The 20321-nt window shown below is 43.6% G+C and overlaps 1 protein-coding gene across 2 annotated transcripts in view; it reads left to right on the top strand.

The window, feature by feature from the left end:
- PLD5 (phospholipase D family member 5) overlaps positions 1–20321 on the top strand; it is a 390515-nt gene that overhangs the window by 264194 nt on the left and 106000 nt on the right. For both annotated transcript variants that reach the window (XM_044267027.1, XM_044267029.1), the window contains one exon: positions 15078–15205. In XM_044267027.1, coding sequence (XP_044122962.1) covers positions 15078–15205 — 128 coding nt within the window. The remainder of the gene's footprint in view (positions 1–15077; positions 15206–20321) is intronic.

The raw sequence follows: 20321 nt of genomic DNA, 5'->3' as shown, positions 1-20321 counted from the left end.
ACCGACTACAAGTGGGGAGATGGAGAAACATTTATCATGCTAACGGATGTCAAAAGAAAGCTGGAGTAACCATACTTACATCAGACAAACTAGATTTTAAACCAAAGACTGTAATAAGAGATGAAAAAGGACATTATATCATAATTAAGGGGTCTATCCAAAAGAATATCTAACAATTGTAAATGTTTATGCCCCTAACTTGGGAACAACCAAATATATAAATCAATAATAAATGTAAAGAAACTTATTGATAATAATACAATAATAGTAAGAGACTTAAGCATTCAGTAAGGACAGCAATGGACAAATCATGAAAGCAGAAAATCAGTAAGGAAATAGTGGCTTTGAATGACACAATGGACCAGATGCACTTAACAGATACATTCAGAACATTTCATCCTATCATCAGACTACATATTCTTTTAGAGTGCACATGGAACGTTCTCCAGTATATGTAATGAGTCAGACCTCAACAAATACAAAAAGAAAAAGATTGAGATCATACCATGTATATTTTCTGACCACAATACTATGAAACTTGAAGTCAACCACAAGAAAATTTTTGGAAAAACCTCAAATACATGGAGGTTAAAGAAAATCCTATGAAAGAAATGAGCCCACAACTCTATGGTCAACTAATCTTCAGTAGAGCAAAGAATATCCTATGGAAACCAGATCGTCTCTTCAACTAGTGGTATTGGGAAAACTGGACAGCAACATGCAGTAGGATGAAAGTGGACCACTTTCTTATATCATACACAAAAATAAAATTCAAAATGGATGAAAGACCCAAATGTGAGACAGGAAGCCATCAAAGCCCTAGAGAACACAGGCAACAACCTCTTTGACCTCAGGCTTAGCAACTTCTTACTAGACACATTTTGGAGGCAAGAGAAACATGCAAAAATGAACTATTGGGACTTCAGCAAGTTAAAAAGTTTCTGCACAGTGAAGGAAACAACCAACAAACCTAAAATGGGAGAAGATACTTGCAAATGACCGATCTAATAAAGCATTAATATCCAAAATCTATAAAGAATTTATCAAACTCAACACCCCAAACCAAATAATTCAGTTAAGAAATGAGAAGACATGAATAGACTTTTCTCCAAAGAAGACATCAAGATGGCTAACAGACACATGAAAAGATGCCCAACATCACTCATTATCAGGGAAATGCAAATCAAAACCATGATGAAATACCACCTTGCACCAGTCGGAATGGCTAAAATTAACAAGTCAGGAAATGACAGATACCGGCGAGAATGCTGAGAAAGGGCAACCCTCATACACTGTTGGTGGGAATGCAAACTGGGTCCGCCACTCTGGAAAACAGCATGGAGATTCCTCGAAAAGTTAAAAATAGAGCTACCCTACGACCCAGCAACTTCCCTACTAGATATTCACCCAAATCATACAGAAATAGAGAGTCGGGGGGGCACATGCACCCCAGTGCTTATAGCAGCATTATCAACTATAGCCAAATTAGAGAAAGAGCCCAGAGGTCTTCGACTGATGAGTCGATAAAAATGTGGTGCAAATATCCCAAAGGAAAATTACTCAGCCATCAAAGAGAATGAAATCTTGCCATTTGCAATGATGTAGATGGAGAAAGACAAATACCATATGATTTCACTTATATATGGAATTTAAGAAACAAAACAGATGAACATAGGGAAAGGAAAAAAAAAGCAGGAGGCAAACCTAAGAAACTCTTAACTATAGAGAACAAACAGGGTTGATGGACAGGAGGTGGGCGGGGAAACGGGCTAAATGGGTGATGATATTAAGGAGGGCACTTGTGACGAGCACTGGGTATTCTGTGTAAGTGATGAATCACTAAACTCTACTCCTGAAACCAATAGTACACTATATGTTAACTACCTAGAATTTAAATAAAAACTTAAGTTAAAAATAAAAATAAAAACAAAAAATCTCTGTCTTCTTTCCCCCTTCTGAATACTGTTACAATTTGAGATACAAAGTACTGCGTGTTGGAGAATGGAAGACAACATTGTAATTTTTTCTTTTCTAGAAGAGGAAGAATAAATGTTAAAACCCTTGGTTCTGAAAGGAAGAAACAACTGAAGTTTGGGGAGTTTTGTTTAATTTATGCTAGGAAGTCCGGTCAGACTGCTTCAGTTTTCCTTCATTTTGAATGTGACCTAGAGTGGAACCTGAGTTCCATATAACTATTGAGGTTTCCTCTCACCATATCTCCCACCTATAAAAAGTATGTTTCTAGTGTATTTTCTTCACATTGCTGGGTTCCTTGCTGCCCTAATACATTTACTCAGAATTTGCACTGGAAATCCCCACAGATTCCCTTCCATTGATTATTTGGGGAGGGAGCTTTTATAGGACAAGTGCTCAGAAACACATTCACTCATTCATTTCTTCAGTTGTTTTTCTGTTTATTGAGCCCCTAAACCATGCCTGGCACTGTGCTACCTTCTTGAGTTAGGGAAACGAGTAAGACGCAGCCTCTCAAACAGCTCCCACATTTCCATTTTCTTTTTATTTTTTTCCCTTTAGCTTCTCTTTAAGAAGAAAATTGAGTAGGGACCTCATTAGAAGACAGGTTCCTTTTGAAGGACTCATGTCAGACATCACCATTTGCAAGAGTCACATCTCCTAGGGAGTGTCAGAATAACGCAGACTATTCTGTAATTCTGAGCAGGAGGGCAGGTAGAGCCCCGAATTTGAAGGAATAACCTTGAGTCTCAGCTTGCTTCCTAGCTGTGTGCCTTCAGGCAAGTCATTCACTTTCCCAAGATTTAATCCCTTTTGCCTCTTTTACTTGTCTCTCAAGATCCTCATGGTATCATCCCACAGAATGACCTAATACCCTGTAACTCTGTCATTCTTTGCACTAGTTTGTTAAGTATGATACAAACAAGGGAGCATTGTTGCTAATCTTGTTGACTAGTATTACCGTTTTTTCTCATTGAATGACTTAGCTGAGGACTCCTCTTTTCTTGAACTAGCTTGAACAAGCCCTTAAAAAACCCTAAGATCTTGAGTGTTTTTTTTTCCTTTCCAGTATATATGTGCGCGTGCGCACACACACACACACACACAAGCATGGAAAAAACATAATGGCAATATACATTTTATGCCCTTAATTTATATTTTTCCCTTCAAGATACAAAACATCCCAAATTATATACATATATCCCTTCAATTTATAAAAAGTATTTTAAAAATTGATAATTTCCTGGAGAAATTTGTATTTTGGTTGGGAAAACATAACAATACCTTGACAAATATAAGAAAATATCTGTATTAACCTGAATGTTAATGTTGGGGGCTTTAGAAGGGAAAGAGATCTCAATTTGATTTCATGGGGCTGGAGGGAGGCAGGGCTACAGAGTGACTGGAAGAGGCAGGGCCCTTTCACAGAGGGAGAACATGAGAGTTCGGGCGTGTTTCATGACATTATTTCATATCGGACTATAGAGAGAATGCTACGTATTTTTTTTTTAATTAGAAAGGTATTTATAGGCTTTCTTAGTTTTGTGATTATAGAAATAGCATGTTTACTTTCTGAAAACTGGAAAACCAGAGAAGTATAAACATAAAAATAACAATATTCCAGGCGCCTGGGCATGATCCTGGAGTCCCAGGATCGAGTCCCGCATCAGGGGTTCCTGCTTATCGGGAAGTCTGCTTCTCCCTCTGACCCTCCCCCTTCTCGTGCTCTCTCTCTCTCTCATTCTCTGTCTCTCAGATTAAAACAAACAAACAAACAAAACCTTAAAAAAATAATAATATCCCGGGGCGCCTGGTTGGCTCAGTGGGTTAAGCCGCTGCCTTCGGCTCAGGTCATGATCTCAGGGTCCTGGGATCGAGTCCCGCATCGCGCTCTCTGCTCAGCGGGGAGCCTGCTTCCCTCTCTCTCTCTCTCTCTGCCTGCCTCTCTGTCTACTTGTGATCTCTGTCTGTCAGATAAACAAATAAAATCTTTAAAAAAAAAAAAAATAATATCCCAATTTTCACTCCAGAAATAAGTCTCTCTCTCTCTCTTTCTCACACACACACACACACACACACCCCTTGGAATATTTTTCCAATATTATAGACTTGTAAGTTCTTCAGTAAGATTTTATAATAATTTTTACATATTTATACTTTTTTGACACCATAAATGGATTTTTAAAATTCAAATTCCTGATTATTGATATTGAAGAGAAAATTATTTTTTTAATATATCTTTTATCTAGACACCTTATCTTTTTAAATTCAGGAAGGCTTTTGCTATACTCTGTTGGGTTTTTTCAGATATATACCATTCAAACCACCACCAAAAGAGAGAATTTTATATCTTCAGTTTATAGGGTTTTTTTTTTCATTTTTAATGTATGTTTGGAATAATTACATAATAATTTCTACTTATAATGGAAATGGAAATGGAATTATTATTTCTACTTATAATGGAAATGGAAATAATTTCACCAGTAAAATGGAATTTGCTTGGAATTTTGGTAAATAGTTCATAAGATTTTGGGGTAGCTTTTTTTTTTTTTTTTCATCTGCATATCCTTTTTATTGATGTATTGATCAAAGTAATACAGAAAAATAGAAAATAAAAAATGGCCAAAATGTTTGTATTAAAGAAAGGAGTTCTCTGAGCTAGGTCAACCTACTTCTAATTCTTACTTCCCAGAAGGAAACTTCTTTCTTACTTTTATCTCTATCTTCTAGTATTCCTTTCATTTTTTAATGTAACCTGTTTGCATTGCTATTTCTTGATTTCCTAGTTTCAAAGACGATCTGTTTAATTACTGTTGTAGAATATGAAGCATTACCTCTCTCCTGTCTCCCTTTCCCCTCTCTCCCATTCCCTCCCCCACTACAAGCCCGTACTTCCTCTCTCCGGAGCCTCCCAGGAGAGGTCTGTCATCTTGTCTTGTTGCTGTTGTTAAATCAGTATTTACTGTTCACACCGAACATAATTAACAAGTGAGCTGTGTACAACAATCCCATTTCTTCTTGTGCAGTCACTTTTTCCATTTTACTTAATGATGCTGTGTACCTTGTATTAAATCCCCTCAAAACACTCTAGCATAGAACTTAACCATTTAACCATTCTCTGACACGTCGCATATTCTGTCCATCTGACCGTTTCTTAGCGATGCCCTTCATGGATCTCTCCCTCATGGTCCAGCCTGGAAACTGTTCCCCAGCTTCTCTGGGGCTGTTGCACAGAGACTTGTCCTCATCATCCTGCTGGGAATTCACTTTGTGTCTGTCTTACGCAGGGTCTTCTACATTTATTTTCCTTACTATGTTGGAGGACATTCACCAGTCTTTATTAGATACACAGATTTATTTCCCCTCAGACTATTTCCTATTTCCTTTGTTGTTACTGTTAAAATAGCTGGTATAAATCATATTTACTAATCTTTGTATGTTATCATTTCTATAAGTTTACTTTCTCTGACAGCTTTTGGGATCTTGTTTATTTCCAGTGTTCTGAAAAGTTTTGATGTGTGTTTGGGTCTTATTTTACTTCTTGCCCCAGGACTGATAAGCTTTCATCATTTAGAAGTGTATGCCCTTTGAAAATAAATAAATAAAATAAAATGACATGTAGGTCCTTTAGTTCATAGAAATTTTGCTTCGCAATCTGATGTATAACTTCTTCCTGTCTGATTTTGGTTCTCTCCAGAACTCTCCTAATTGGATTTTGAGGATCTTGGGCAAATCCTCTAACTTCATACTTTTCCTGTTAACATTAATCATGCTTTTTTTCTACTTGGAGAGATATCCCTTTTCCTCCCTTCCGAGACTTTGAGATATTAGTTCCTGCGATATATCCTTCATGCATCAACTTTTCGGTAATAATTTCAGTGTCTCTAGGTTCATTCTGTGTTGGAAGCTACTGTATTTGAACTTGTAGGTCACTGTTTCAGTTTTCAGCTTCGCCAGTGCCATATTACATTGCCTTCATGAGATTCATATTTTGGATCTTTTTAATTTCCAAGAACATTTCTTTGTTCTTGGATTATTCTTTGGAAATCTCTTCTCAACTGTCCTTAAGAACCCCGGTTTCTTCATTTAATCTGCCTCAATGATAGCCATATGCTTTTCCTACTTGACATGCCTCCCCTAAGCGGCCGACTTGTGTTAGAAGAAGTGCCATGTTCAATGAAAGCAGGCTTGTTACAATGAAAGCAGGCTTGTTACCTCAGAAGCCTGTCAGATTGGGCTCTGGATCTTCTGTCACTACTAGCACAGCAAGATAAAGTAAAGACAGTGATTCAAACTTTGCCAAGAAAGCAAACTCCCTTCAGCGCTTCCAAGCTGCCGTCTTCCCTGTCATTGCAACAACTCCGGTGGGCCTCCTCCTTCTGGTGACACGGGCACCAAAACAGAATCTTCAGGAGTGACCCTCTTTCTCTGCTCTCCATGTTGGTGTCCACGTCATTAGTTGTGTGAACTCAACGTGGAGGGACAAGAGAGAGGAAGCCGAAGCACTTGCTTTAGACATCAACCTCCAGAACTTACCATGTCTTAGGAGAAGTGATGAGCCATTGTCGATCATGTGTTTGCTTATGATCTATGGAATTTTTCACTTTTATGCATAATCGAGGAAGTATAATTTAAGCAAGTTTTATTTTTAAGCATAATTTTCCATTTTAAGCCTAATGGTTCCTTAAATCAACCATTCCTATAGATAGCTTGCCTGCTGGACTCTAAGGCAATAATCAATGCACAGAATTTCCCTGGAAGCAGAATATTCTAACTGTAAGAAAAATAGGGGGAGGAAAGAGACAACACATAGAAATTCCCCTGTTGAGTCCAAACCTGTGGACTAAAGAAGGAAAGTACCAAGGGCAGCCTATGAAAAATTCTACAACACGGTTTTGACAATATTTGAATAGACACATTAGAACTAAAAATGAAACGTGCACTGAAGATTCACTTTTTCTACAACAGAACATGTAACTGATTATCTTACAGTCTTTCTGGACATTACTCACTGAATGATTAAAGAGCCAAGCATATGTCACCACAGCTGATTTTTACCCCCTGGGGTTCCCTGTAGCCCTTAAACCCAATGGATTCCAAAATGCTGTTCATTAAACCAATTAAACTGCGCTGGTTTTATTAAAGCTCCCCAATGTGGGCTAATTATGACCTTTTTCATTGCTCACACAAAGCAATATATTTAGAAGGGCTTGATCGATAAGGCAGATTTCTGCTACATGTTTTGCTTTCAGGGTACATCTGCAATCCTTCCCCAAAATCTATACTTATTGATACTAAGTGCAGTTCCTCTTGATACACACTTGATGCTCATTAACAATCTGTTCAAAAGCTGGTGGTACACTCATTGTTTATAATGCCGATGAGGATACGTACCATACCATAAACTTCTGAAGATCAAGACAGTGGTAAACACTAATTTCAGGGAAGCGGTTGCATCTGAGGAGAGTGGCAGGGGTCTGGGGTCAAGCATGAACACGCTAAGGTCAATGCGGGATTTCTCCCACCTTGACACTGTTGTTGTTTGGGGTCATCTCTCCTGGGGGCTTGCCCTGTGTATTACAGGATGTTCAGGATCCTTGAACCCTACCCACAGGATGCTGCTGGCACCTCTCTTCCTAATGGTGACAACCAAAAAATGCCTACAGATATGGCTGTGTGTTCCCGAGGGCAGGGAAAGGGAATCCCCACTGATTGGGAAGTTGTGCTTTGATCAGAGCGGGAATGCTTGGTTGGTAGTGGAGTGGAAGGCTCATGGGTGTCCATTTGTACGTGGCGCTTCGTAATTTGCTTAGAAGTTACGTACATGTACTCAAGAGAGTGCGCCTCCGTGTTCTATCCTAAATGTCCTAAAGCTGCAGATAATCTCCTTGCAGCAGGTGACTTTCTGGAAATCACCTTGGAGACAGATTCTGTTTGATCTGCGTCACGATGATTCATGGAGAGTGTGGAACTTTATTTTTCACTTTCCAACCAGTGCACCAGCATATTTCCTCGTGTGTCATTATGATGCGTATTTTGACAGGATGTTTATTTTAAATCTTCAAAGTCTGAAACATTTAATTATGCAATTTGGGCAACCGGCTCTTGCTAAAAATTGTGCGGCTTTTAGGCCAGAACTGAATATTCCCGTCAAATATCAAAAATATATGTAGAAAGGGGGCAAGACGTCAAGTCATGTGCACACAAAATAAGGTACAATCTTGTCTGATTAATACGATAAGAATAAGTCAGGAAACAGAACCCTTCAAAAGCAGCTTAAATAACAAGGAACTTACTCTAGGGATTGAGAGGGACTCAGGGTTCGAAGTGACACTGGGTTCGGGGGTTGGGCCTGCCAGGTACTCTCTCTCCTCACCCCCTGCCTGACTCATTTTGTGACTCATGATTGAGGAAATCGTATTGGCTTGGTGTAGGTCAGGTGTCAACCCTTGGTCTAGCTCTGAGATGGTGAATTAACTACCTGTTCAACAAATGCCCAAGATTATTTGTAAAACTTTTTTTTTTTTTTTTTTGAGTGGGAGAGAGCAGGAGCATGCGAGTGTGGGTGGGGGAATGGGGCGGGGGAAAAGGAGAGAGAGAATCTCAAGCAGGCTCCAGGCCCGGTGCAGAGCCCAATGGGGCTCGATCTCATGACCCTGAGACCATGACCTGAGCTGAAATCAAGCGTCAGTCACTTAACTGTTGACTGAGCCACCCAGGAGCCCTTTGTGAAACTCCTTCTGATCAAAATCTGAGTATACAGATTTTTAAGCTGTTGATAATGGTGCGGAAATACTGACATAGTCGTATCCTCGAAATCATGTAATAGGCGCGGTTGGAAGGATGGTCCCCAGGGGTCTGCAGTGTAGGGAGGCATCGGTGACCTTGAGGTTCACTCATGTATTGTCATCCACAGCCGAACAACGAGGTACTCTGAAATCTGACAGTAAAGCAAATTAGGGTCTCTGAAAAGGAACAGTGCTGTAGGTGAGAACGCTATCCATTCCACTAAATGGGATATGGGACAGATCTCTGATAAGCAAATTTAATGCTGTCCAGTCTTAGGGGAAGGCTTTTGAGAAAAACACATTTTGAAATGTGTGTTTGTGGCAGTCAGCTTGATTCCCCAAAGGAGTAACATTAATCTCCAATTCATTGTGATATTATACTTTGTACTTTAAATAAATTTTAACTATTACATTTTTAGTCCCGATTTTCATTTTCTCTAATTTCAGTGGCATATTTTCTTCATCGAAATTATGCACAAAATAGGCATAGTATTATCTGGCTAATACTATAAGAATAACAATTTTGGCAAAACAGTAAAGAAGCAGACCTCCCTGAAAGCAGAAGCATTCTCTTCCATTTCAACAGAACATCTCCGTGAAAGCTAAAAGTGGTTGTAATTAGCAGTTTGAGATTTTTCTTTATTTTTTTTAATGTTCTACTTTGCATGAAGGATATAAAACATGGGAATTATCTGTACCTCTTTATCTTGATCAATGCAACCACTTAGGTCCTGGCCCACCACCTTGACCATGGTAGCATGTTGGTAGCTTTTTTTTTTTTTTAAGATTTTATTTATTTATTTGACAGAGATCACAAGTAGGCAGAGAGGCAGGCAGAGAGGAAGAGAGGAGGAAGCAGGCTCACTACCGAGCAGAGAGCCCAATGCGGGGCTCTATCCCAGGACCCTGGGGTCATGACCTGAGCGAAGGCAGAGGTTTTAACCCGCTAGGCCACCCAGGCGCCCCTGGTAGCTTTTTTTAAGACTTAACTGGACCTCTTAGATATCAGGGAAGTATTTCATAAGCAACTATAGAAACAAGTGCATATTCTTGATTCATCACTTTGGGCATCTGGAAACACTCTTTGGAATTGGTAATAAGTCCTGCTAACCATCGGTTAAACAAATAGATGACGGGACTGAAATGGGAGGGTCTCGGAGATTCAGACCTCCCTCCCCCACCTTGCAGCCACCTGCCAGGGGTCCTCGTGGGCCACAGGTCCTGCGATGAGCATCTCTTTGGCATCCTGGGGCCTCGGCACAGTGGGTCGTGGACTGCAAACAGGCTGAAGGGGAGTAGTCTGCCCTCTTAAAAATTGAATCTAAGAAAGCAAAAACTTTTCGATGCTGTTGAAGAAGATGTATTTCTTTGGGTCAAGCAAGCCTTTAAAGATATTCTGTGATCTTGTTCGTCTGTAATATTTAAAGGGCAGCTTCATAACATGAGTGACCATCCTTGCCGATTATTCTAGCAGTGGGGCACCTGGGTGGTTCCGTCGGTTGAGTGTCAGGACACTTGGTTTCTGCTCAGGTCATAAGTTTTCATGGATCGTGGACCCCACACTGGGTTCTGCCCTCAGAGGGGATTCTGCTTGATTGCTTGACCTTCTCCTGCGCCTCCCCCCCACTTGAACATGCATGCTCCCTCTCTCTCTCTCTCAAATACATAAGTCTTTAAAATTAGAATTAAATTAAATCCGTAGAATTAGAATTCTCTAGCACAGCCCTAGGGAATAAACTCAGATTTAGTTTGTGCCCATAATACTGCCCCTGCATGAGTGGTACATTGAAAACTCTAGTGATGGACGCCTGGGTGGTTCAGTCAGTTAAGACGCTGCCTTCGGCTCAGGTCATGATTCCAGGGTTCTGGGATCGAGTCCCGAATTGGGCTCCTTGTTTGGCAGGGAGCCTGCTTCTCTCTCTGCCTCTGCCTGCCACTCTGCCTGCTTATGCGTTTTCTCTCTGTGTCTCTGTCAAATAAGTAAATAAAAAGAATCTTTTAAAACTCGAGTGATTATATTTTATCATCCAGAAACATTGAATTTTAACTGTATCTTTCTAACACGTATAAAAAGAGAGTAGGATGGGGGCGCCTGGGTGGCTCAGTGGGTTAAGCCGCTGCCTTCGGCTCAGGTCATGATCTCAGGGTCCTGGGATCGAGTCCCGCATCAGACTCTCTGCTCAGCAGGGAGCCTGCTTCCCTCTCTCTCTCTGCCTGCCTCTCTGCCTACTTGTGATTTCTCTCTGTCAAATAAATAAATAAAATCTTTTAAAAAAAAAAAAGAGAGTAGGATGAGGCGAATCTCTGTGACCAATCAACAAAAATATTTCTTAAGTGCCTGTAAAATAAATTGTTTGGCTAAACATTGAATAATATGCATGTAATAAACAGGGACATGTTGGCTATGACAACGTACCTATTAGGTATAAATTAAGATAAAGGCATATGTCTTCAGAGATAGATGGAGGATATATTGACAGAAAAACAGCATTCTTCATGGGAAAGTAATACTCCACAAACCATACGCAGGCAGGCATTTTCCAGCTGTACCATCAGACAGTTTCCGTTGACTGACTGATGACACCACATCCAGTAGTTTGTCCCTTGAAATGGGGAAAATACAACAACATCCCCGGAGAGATTGCCCCAGCGCAGCTGTGTTGGTGCCGGGCACACATGGTGTTGAGCAAAGGGTCGTTACCATTACTGCGCGTTGCTTAGTCATCTCTGCACCCAGCTCCGCAGGCCTCCTGGCAGCTCGCCCCCGCCCCAGGCAGAACTGTGAAGTCATTTGTGTCTTTTGTGCCCTTGGCCCCCCTTTGGAGTTCCCTCCTGACCTTTCAGATACTCACTGCCCTCTCACTGTCTGAACAATCCCAATCTTTTCTTTTCTTTTTAAGAGGGGGACAGTGGGGGCAAGGACAGAGGGAAAGAATCCTGAGCAGGATCCGTGCCCAGCGTGGAGCCCGATACAGGGCTCAGTCTCACGACCCTGGGATCGTGAAAACAGACAAAACCAAAAGTCGGTTGCTTAACTGACTGAGGCATCCAGGGGTCCCAACAATCCCAGTCATTTTAAATATTACGCTTTAGGAGCCCCTGGGTGGCTCAGTCAGTTAAACTTCCGGCTTTGGCTCAGGTCATGATCCCAGGGTCCTGGGATTGAGCCCAACATCAGGCTCCCTGCTCAGTGGGGAACCTGCCTCTCCCTCTCCTCCCCACTCGGGTGCGCCTGCTCTCTCTCATTATCTCTGTCTGTCTCGCTCTCTCAAACAAATACATAAAATCCTTAAAAATCACACAAAATAATTGTGTGCCTGAACTTGACTCAGCCACTTGAGGTCTTGTGTTCCTAATTCCACATATCATAGTAGCTGGGATATATTAGATAGGAAAAGTTTGCTGAAGGGAAGCTGTTCATCTATAGGATGATTGTAGGCATCAGTATGTAACTGTAGAGGCTCTGCCTAGAGCATCACACAAGCCCCATCCATGGTCGCTGAAATCACACTGTTTAGGCTAAATGTCCAAGTGAAGTGCCACAGTACCCTTAGGGCCGTGGCTATGCAGTGTGGTACAGAGAGGTCAGAAGGGACGGTCCCCGTGGGCCCCTCAGATGGCTCGGGGTTCCCTCCAGGGGACCAGCAGGCTGGGGCTGCAGTAGACCCGAATGAGAGCACAGGGATCTAAGAACTAAAACACAATCCAATGCCAGGTTTGTGGGGTTTTTTTGCTTTTTTTTTTTTTTTTACATTTTATTTATTTATTTGACAGAGATCACAAGTAGGCAGAGAGGCAGGCAGAGAGAGAGGGTGAAGCAGGCCTCCTGCAGAGCAGAGAGCCCAATGCGGGGCTCGATCCCAGGACCCTGGGATCATGACCTGAGCCGAAGGCAGAGGCTTTAACTCACTGAGCCACCCAGGCGCCCCCAGGTTTGTGTTTTGACCCAACTTTGTGGGTCAAATTTCAGGCCCAGTGTCCCAGGCTAGGAGGCGAGAGCCAGCCAGCGTCACAGAGGGATCAAGTTGTTTCTAGTCCAAACGTGAAGGCAGGCAAAGACTTGCCCGGAGACCCCTGTCGTGGGTAGAGTCTGAGGCACACACCAGGGTCCCCTGCATTATCTTCCTTCCAGAGATGAGAAGATGCTTCCCTCAGTGCTGCTCAGCCTAGTGGGCTGAAGGGCACAGCCAGCCAATGTGGCCTCGAGCTCTGTTGGTGGATTGAATTATGTCCCCCAAAAAAGAAGAGCTAAAGGCCTAACCCCTAGTCCCTCAGAATGTGACCTTATTTGGAAACAGGGTTTTTTGAGATATAATTAGTTCAGATGAGGGCCCGCAGCAGTGGGGTGGTCCCTGGTCCAACAGGACTAGTGTCCTTGTGAGCTCAGGAAAAGCAGACACAGGGGCATGCCTCCGTGGGACAATGGGTGAAGGTGGCAGGAAAGCAGCTGCCAGCCAGGGGACAGCAGAGATTCACCAGAAGCTGGGGAGACACAGGAGGGAGTCCCCCCTGCAGGTTTCAGGGGAAGGATGGCCCTTGCCAACACCTCGATTGTGGACGACCAGCCTCCGGGACTGAGAGACAATCACCTTTTTTTGTTCCAAGCCATTCAGTTTGTGATACTTAGTTAGAGTGGCCATGGGAAATGACGTCCCCAAGACATGCTCTTCTCCGTCCACTCATGGGTGCTGGCAGCTGTGTGCTTGGGGGACGCGGGGGATACCACAGCGTCCGTGCAGATGTGGATCTCTCCGTAATTGCCATGGCCACCACCCACTGTGGCCATTTGGACCCTCTCTCCCCAACTGCTCCTCCTCCCCGTAACCCTCCCTGGATGAGACGATGCCTGCGTGGCTGGAGGCTGAGGCAACCCACCTGCGCACTCTCTTCCCCTCCATCCTGCCCCCGCCCCGCAGCCTCTGTTGCCATCCCCCTGCCACAGGGCCGGGTGCACGCTTTACCTTCCTTCTCCCAAGAGGAGCAGATTAAGTGCAGAGTACACACCACTCTTCCTTTCTGGTGTTCTGGAATATACCTTTATGCATACGATGTTCTATCTTTCCCTGCTAATGAAGATCCTGACGATGAAGTAGGCCACCAGAATACATCTGCTTCATTAATATCCAGCGTCTGAAAACAAAGTAGCTTGCTTCATTAAAAATATGCATATAGGCCTGTTCTTTTGAAGATGTGGGAATTTAGGATTTCTTTAAGGAGCATCTGGTTGGCTCAGTTGGCAAAGTGTCTTGACTCTTGATTCCAGCTCCGGTTGTAGTCTCAGGGTCGCGAGATCGAGTCCCACGTTGGGCTCCATGCTGAGTGCGGAACCTGCTTAAGATTCTCTCCCTCTCCCTCTGCCCCTTCTGACCACTTCTCTTAAAAAAAAAAAAAAAAAAAAAAAAGAATTCATTTAAACTGGATTGCATTTCTCTAAGTTTAACTGCATTCAGGCTTCCAGTTACGGAATGACTAAGTCATGGGAATTAAAGGCACAGCATAGGGAAGAGTCCGTGGTGTCAGAACAGCATTGCGTGGTGACGCATTGACTTGTGGGGCGCAGGACATCAGGGTAGACCTGCTGGGTCACTGTGTTATAAGCCTGAAGCTAACATTGTGTCAACTACACTCAAATAGAAAAACAACCAGTAAATAGATTTAATTGCGTTCAGTGGACAATATGCTCTTTTTGAGAAGTGGTGCTTGCATTGTTCTGAGGCAGGACTAGGTAACAGCATGACAGATGATTTTTGTAAGGCTTGAATAATTGTTGCTTAAGTTAGGAACATCAGATAAAGACAGGGCAGGAGGAGGCCAAGTTCAAAGGCATGAAAAGGAAAAGTGAGGAAGGAAAAGCCACTGCAGGGTCAAGGGTGAAAATAGCCCATAGAAAAGCACGAGATAGCTAGTTTTTTGCTGAGGAGAGTTGTGATACTAAACAGGATGATCCTTTGATTGCAAATTTGTATGAAAATGACTGCAAAACTAGAAGAGTTTGGTGCACGGATCTCACCAGCTGGGAGGCCAGCAGTGGAGCTGGGATTTGAATCCCGTCTGACTGGAGAGGCCGTGTTCTTGCCTCTTGACTCCAGCCTCCTCTGCACAAGGGTCCCTGTAATTCTCCTTCTTATTTTCCTTTTGTTTTCCTCTGAGAACAAATAAGTTCTCCAGGGCCTTCTGTGCACCAAACTAATGCAGATGTTGGGCCGGCCTGCGTGCCAGCTGCGGTCGTTGCAAATCCTGAGCAGTGTTGCCATGTCTGGTTGCAAGTTCAAGGCCTGACCCTGAGGCTGACCAGGATCTCCTTGAACCCCCCAGGCGCAGAGGTGACCTACATGAACATGACCGCCTACAACAAGGGCCGGCTCCAGTCCTCCTTCTGGATCGTGGACAAGCAGCATGTCTACATCGGCAGCGCTGGCTTGGACTGGCAGTCGCTGGGACAGGTAAGCTTTCCACGTTCCGTAAACTCAGAGCCACGTCGGCATCAAAGCTCCCCGCTCCATAACGCACATGGGCTGCGCCGCCAGGGTGTAGGAGATAAAACACAGCACTGATTATTTTTCACTGGAAGTTTTAATAGGCTCCCCTCCTTTTGATATGAAATGAGAACCCTTTCCTTGACAGAGTCACCTTCCCCCAAAGCAGCATGGTTTCAGGGCTCTTATAATTCAGATGCTGCACCCAGATTCTGTAGGCGGGTTGGTGTGTGCTTTATGTTATCCGGACCGAACTGGTCAGCGTGAGATCACATACTCTATGAGACAGCGGAAAACATCAATTCAGCGTAGTCCGTATGTTTTAGAACAGTGATCATTTGTGTTATTCCTCGAGTAGATCTTCACATGACGGTGTTCCCTCCTCTTGGCAAATAAGTCATTTCAAATGTCTTGAAGATACACTTGAACCATTTTCATGTATTCATTTTCATGTATTTTCATGTAATTTTCATGTATTCATTTCTGTCGGGTGATCCCTTGAGGATGGCAAACCAGCTTCTTCCCACTAGTCAGCCGGTGGCTGGAAGGTCTCGATCCTTGGGGGACATAGGAGGACGGGCAGGTCAATCACACATGCCATGTGGCCCATACAGACCTTTGGCTGAACTCTTAATGTTCAGATCCCTGAAATTACCAAGTGAATTATACTGTGTTTCTCACGGGAAAGAGAGCGTGGATGTGTGGACAGACACAAGGGCCATAACTTGTAAAGAAAGATACCAACTACGTAGGATAAACCCGAGAGAGGGTAACAGGGTGTTGGTACGGTCGGCTTCCAGCTGATTCACCATTTGCCTCCCAGTTTCCACCATTGTCCTGTTTTTCTTCTTAAAATGCTACCCTTCGGGCATGCAAATTCTGTTCTTCCATTTTTCCGGTGGAGGCAGCTGTAAAAGAAGTAGCCAACGGGCAAACCAAATACTGAAATAAAATAATACTTCCCTCTCCAGGAAACAGACAGTGTAGAGCCCAAGTACAACTGATCTAAGGTGGGTTTACCTAGTTTTGTGCTTAAAGGATAGTCAGGGTCATCCAGTCCCGAAGCTCAAACTGTTGTTTCTGAGAAGATGGCCTCACCCCAGCAAGAAGGAACACTGAGGAAGTTTCCCAATCAGTTTTGGGAGAAGTCATCATCCAAGGTTGACAAAACATCCTTTATTTTATATTTGCTTAGGAATTTGCAGGTGCTTCCTACTGATATAAAAATGATTCTGAACAAAATAATAGTATCGATTAGCAATCGTGACAGTAATAACTCTCGAATATTACCCACCAGGTGCTCTGCTAAGCCATTTAAGTAGATTACTTAAGTCTCACGGTGATCCTATGATGGGAAAAGATTTCTGTTCCTGTTTTGAAGATAAGTAGACCTGCGCCCAGGATTGAATTTTGGTATTAAAATTTTTAGGCCGTTCCTTTGAGTGTTAATTCTGATATGAACAACATAAATTTTGATTTAGTAGATCTCATGTCTGATAGCCCTTCAAATGTGGAGAGAAAAAATATGGATTAGGGGCACCTGGGTGGCTCCGTTGGTTAAGGGTCCGACTCTGGATATTGGCTCAGGTCACGAGCTCGGGGTCCTGAGATCCAGCCCTGCATTGGGCTAGATGCTGAGGTTGGAGCCTGCTTGGGATTCTCTCTTCCTCCACCCCTACCTGCTACCTCCCATGTGTGTGTGCACACCCTCTCTCTGTGTCTCTTAAAAAAAACACAAAAAAACTATCTAATTAATTAGAATAAAAAATATGGATTACAGCAACTTCGGCTGTACAGAAAACAGAAACAAGAAGTAAGGCAAGGATAGTATTATAGTCTGATTTATAGAAATATCTGAGTTCATCTTTTGCTAATCATCCTTTGCCCAGAAATTCTCAGCTGAGCCTTTTATAATAAATAGATAAAATTAGTTCTGTAACAATATTGATTACATGTAAATTCTGCTGCTAAGCAATTTTTAACTTGAGAATCATTTGCTTTTTTTTTTTTTTTTGCTTCAGAAAAATGCACTTCCCCACCACCTAACTTTATTTCATTTGATATTAAGTGAAACTATCAGATAGGGTTTAAAGTTCTGTGAATTCCGTTTGAATACCGTTTGAATAATTGAAGTTTAGTGACATTTTTCTCCATATTTTTGAGTAAATTATCTTTCTAATTTCCTCAGACAGGTGTTTCCTTAAAATATTCATGTGTCGGTGTCCCTGCTTGAGGCTTACTCCTTTGTCTCTGAGTTTTGCTGTTTGTTCCGTAGAAAAGTAGGTCGATCTTTTAAATATTCGCTTTTTACCCATCGTCATTTAGACATGGATCCCCATCGTGAAATGTGACACTTTCCCTGCTTTAAATATGGTAAACGCAGATGAAGGCAGGGCTGCATGAGTCCAGAGAAGACTCGAAACCATCCCCAATCTCTGCTTGTGTAGCCATTCTGCAGGCGTAGCTGGTTTCCCTTTCCCAGCACAGAAGGCCCGAGTTGCTCACGAGTCAGAGGACCAAGCGCAGAAGTGCCAGGGCCCAGTCTCTGTCAAACAGCTAGCCAGGCTCCTCGGCTAAGGGTCAACCAGCTCCTTGCAATTCATTTACTGTCCTTCTCTGTAAGGAGAATTACCACCTCTCCATTACGCCATGTGTGACCCGGCCCTTCGGATCTGTCCCTCCGACCCCGTCCCACGGCTGGCTTGGGCTCAGCTCGTAAGCCATGGAATGAGGGAGAATAAACGGTGGACTCCGGAGATTGTCTCCTTCAGAGGATCTGCCCAGCTAGAGCAGCAGAGTTTCCTTTTGAAAACACAAATCTATATCGTGATGCTTCTTCAGGATGGAGTAAGTGTAAGCAGGAATAAAAAATAAACTTACTGGGCGCCTGGGTGGCTCAGTGGGTTAAGCCGCTGCCTTCGGCTCAGGTCATGATCTCAGGGTCCTGGGATCAAGTCCCGCATGGGGCTCTCTGCTCAGCGGGGAGCCTCTCAATCTCTCTCTCTCTCTCTCTCTCTCTGCCTGCCTCTCCATCTACTTGTGATCTCTGTCAAAAAAAAAAATAAATAAAATCTTTAAAAAAAAAAATAAATAAACTTACTTTATGATCCATCCTCAATTCAGAAAGGAAACCATGATAAAAACGCTCTGCACTCTGTTAAATAACAGAAATTCAACCGAGTCATTTCAGAGATCAAATTGGCTTTACTCAGCAGTTGGCAAGTCGGGCGGCGTCCCACCTAGCACCAGAAAGGAGCTCTGCCAGGCTGCAGAAAAGAAAAGGTTTATAAAGGTGGAAAGGGGGCGGAAAAGGTAATTATGGGCAAAGAATGAATTGTTGTAGGCAAGCTCGCCTTCCTAAGGGAAACGGGAGAGATCCATCGGTGGAGTATTTCACTGAGTGCGGACAGGTAATTCCGTGGAAACTTTTTTTTTTTTTTAAGATTTTATTTATTTATTTGAGAGAGAGACAGTGAGAGAGAGCATGAGCGAGGAGAAGGTCAGAGGGAGAAGCAGACTCCCCATGGAGCTGGGAGCCCGATGCGGGACTCGATCCCAGGACTCCGGGATCATGACCTGAGCTGAAGGCGGTCGTCCAACCAACTGAGCCACCCAGGCGTCCCTCCGTGGAAACTGTTTAATGTTCCGTTCCAGGGTGGGTGAAACTGCAGTTAGGTCTGGTATTAAGTCTTGGTTCGCTAACATGGGATTTAACATAAGTGACTCCATTTGGGGCCTGCTACCTCCTTTTTAACAATTCCAGACTTGCCCATGAAGAGAGGGCAGGCGAAGGGTCATGCCGCCTGCAGTCTGTGGAAACAGGCCTCAGAGGAGAACACCCTCGGGCAGGCTGGAGCAGAGGCTGCAGGCCGGAATACAGTGTCCACGTTGGTGGCGAATGTTTAAGCCACCGGTGATTTCAGGGCACGTGGACTTCTTTTGCGGAAATCTGCATTCTTCACCTGGCTGTAACTTCAATAACAGGCTGTAAATTCAATAACAGGTTAAGCTCCATGGGGACCAGGGAACTGGGAGGAGGTGAGTGGAAGAATTCTTTGTGTCATTTTTCCCAAAAGGCTCCTGTGCATGTGCTGGGCCCTGGGCTCGTAAGCTTCGTACGGCTGTCTTCAGTCGTCATCTTCCAAACGAAGATAATATTGGAAAAATAACAACAGAACAGATTCTGTTCTGCTGCTCCTCTCTCGTAACCCAGGAAAACACTCTCTAACCCGTGTAGGAATTAGGCAGTTGGAGATGGGTTTCCCTTTAGATGGACGGTCCAGTTGGTCGAGTCTGTATCTTTTATCCGTTCCTCGCAATCTGGGACGCAGGCGGGCGTCAGCACAAAGCTGCCGTTTGCTGCCAAACAAACACTTAAAAATTAAACTAAATCCTATTCCTCTCTCAACACTTTTTCCCATTTTCCTCTCGGCAGAAACTATGTTCTCTGATGGGGGCGGAGAGGCGCCAGGGCTGGTGGGGGGCACAGGGTTTCAGACTCTTCTGGGAGAGCATTTAGCACCTTTCAGCTCCCCGCATCTGCGTGTCAGCCGTGACTAGGACTGGAGACCTCCCTCAGCAGCCGCCCCTCTCTGTCCCCTTCACGCGGACACCCGGGTGCTGTCGCCCACCGTGTGCACCGTCCCCCGCAGCGCTCAGAACTTGGCGTCACGCTGCCGCACTTCACATCCACCTGGAATTCGTTTGCTTTTTCACCCGTGCTCAACTGTGTGGGATTTTTTCTTGGTCTGCCTCGGCGTGGCATAAAACCCTGCTCAGCGGGACCCGTGCGTGAGAGCGGATTTTCATTTGAGCAGAGTGGTGTGTGAGGCAAACAATTACGGGAAGAATTATAACACATTTTCCAAGTGTCGGTGTCAACCCATCTCATCAGTTCTGTGTGTTGTGAGGTTTCCTGCTCGCGGAGAGCAGGTTGCCGGTACCCACTCTTGCCTTCACTGTGTGGTTAACTAGGAGAAACAGTACGACTGCTGATAAAAGCCTCAGTGTATTGAGGGTTTTCTCTGTACTAGGCATTCTTCTGAGCATTTAAAGAATATGAACGTACTTAATTTTCACGGTA

The sequence above is a fragment of the Neovison vison genome, chromosome 10, assembly GCF_020171115.1.
Source record: "Neovison vison isolate M4711 chromosome 10, ASM_NN_V1, whole genome shotgun sequence".
NCBI classification, from domain to species: Eukaryota; Metazoa; Chordata; class Mammalia; order Carnivora; family Mustelidae; genus Neogale; species Neogale vison.
The sequence above is the reverse complement of the archived record's forward strand: the minus strand, read 5'-3'. Positions and strand labels throughout refer to the sequence as shown.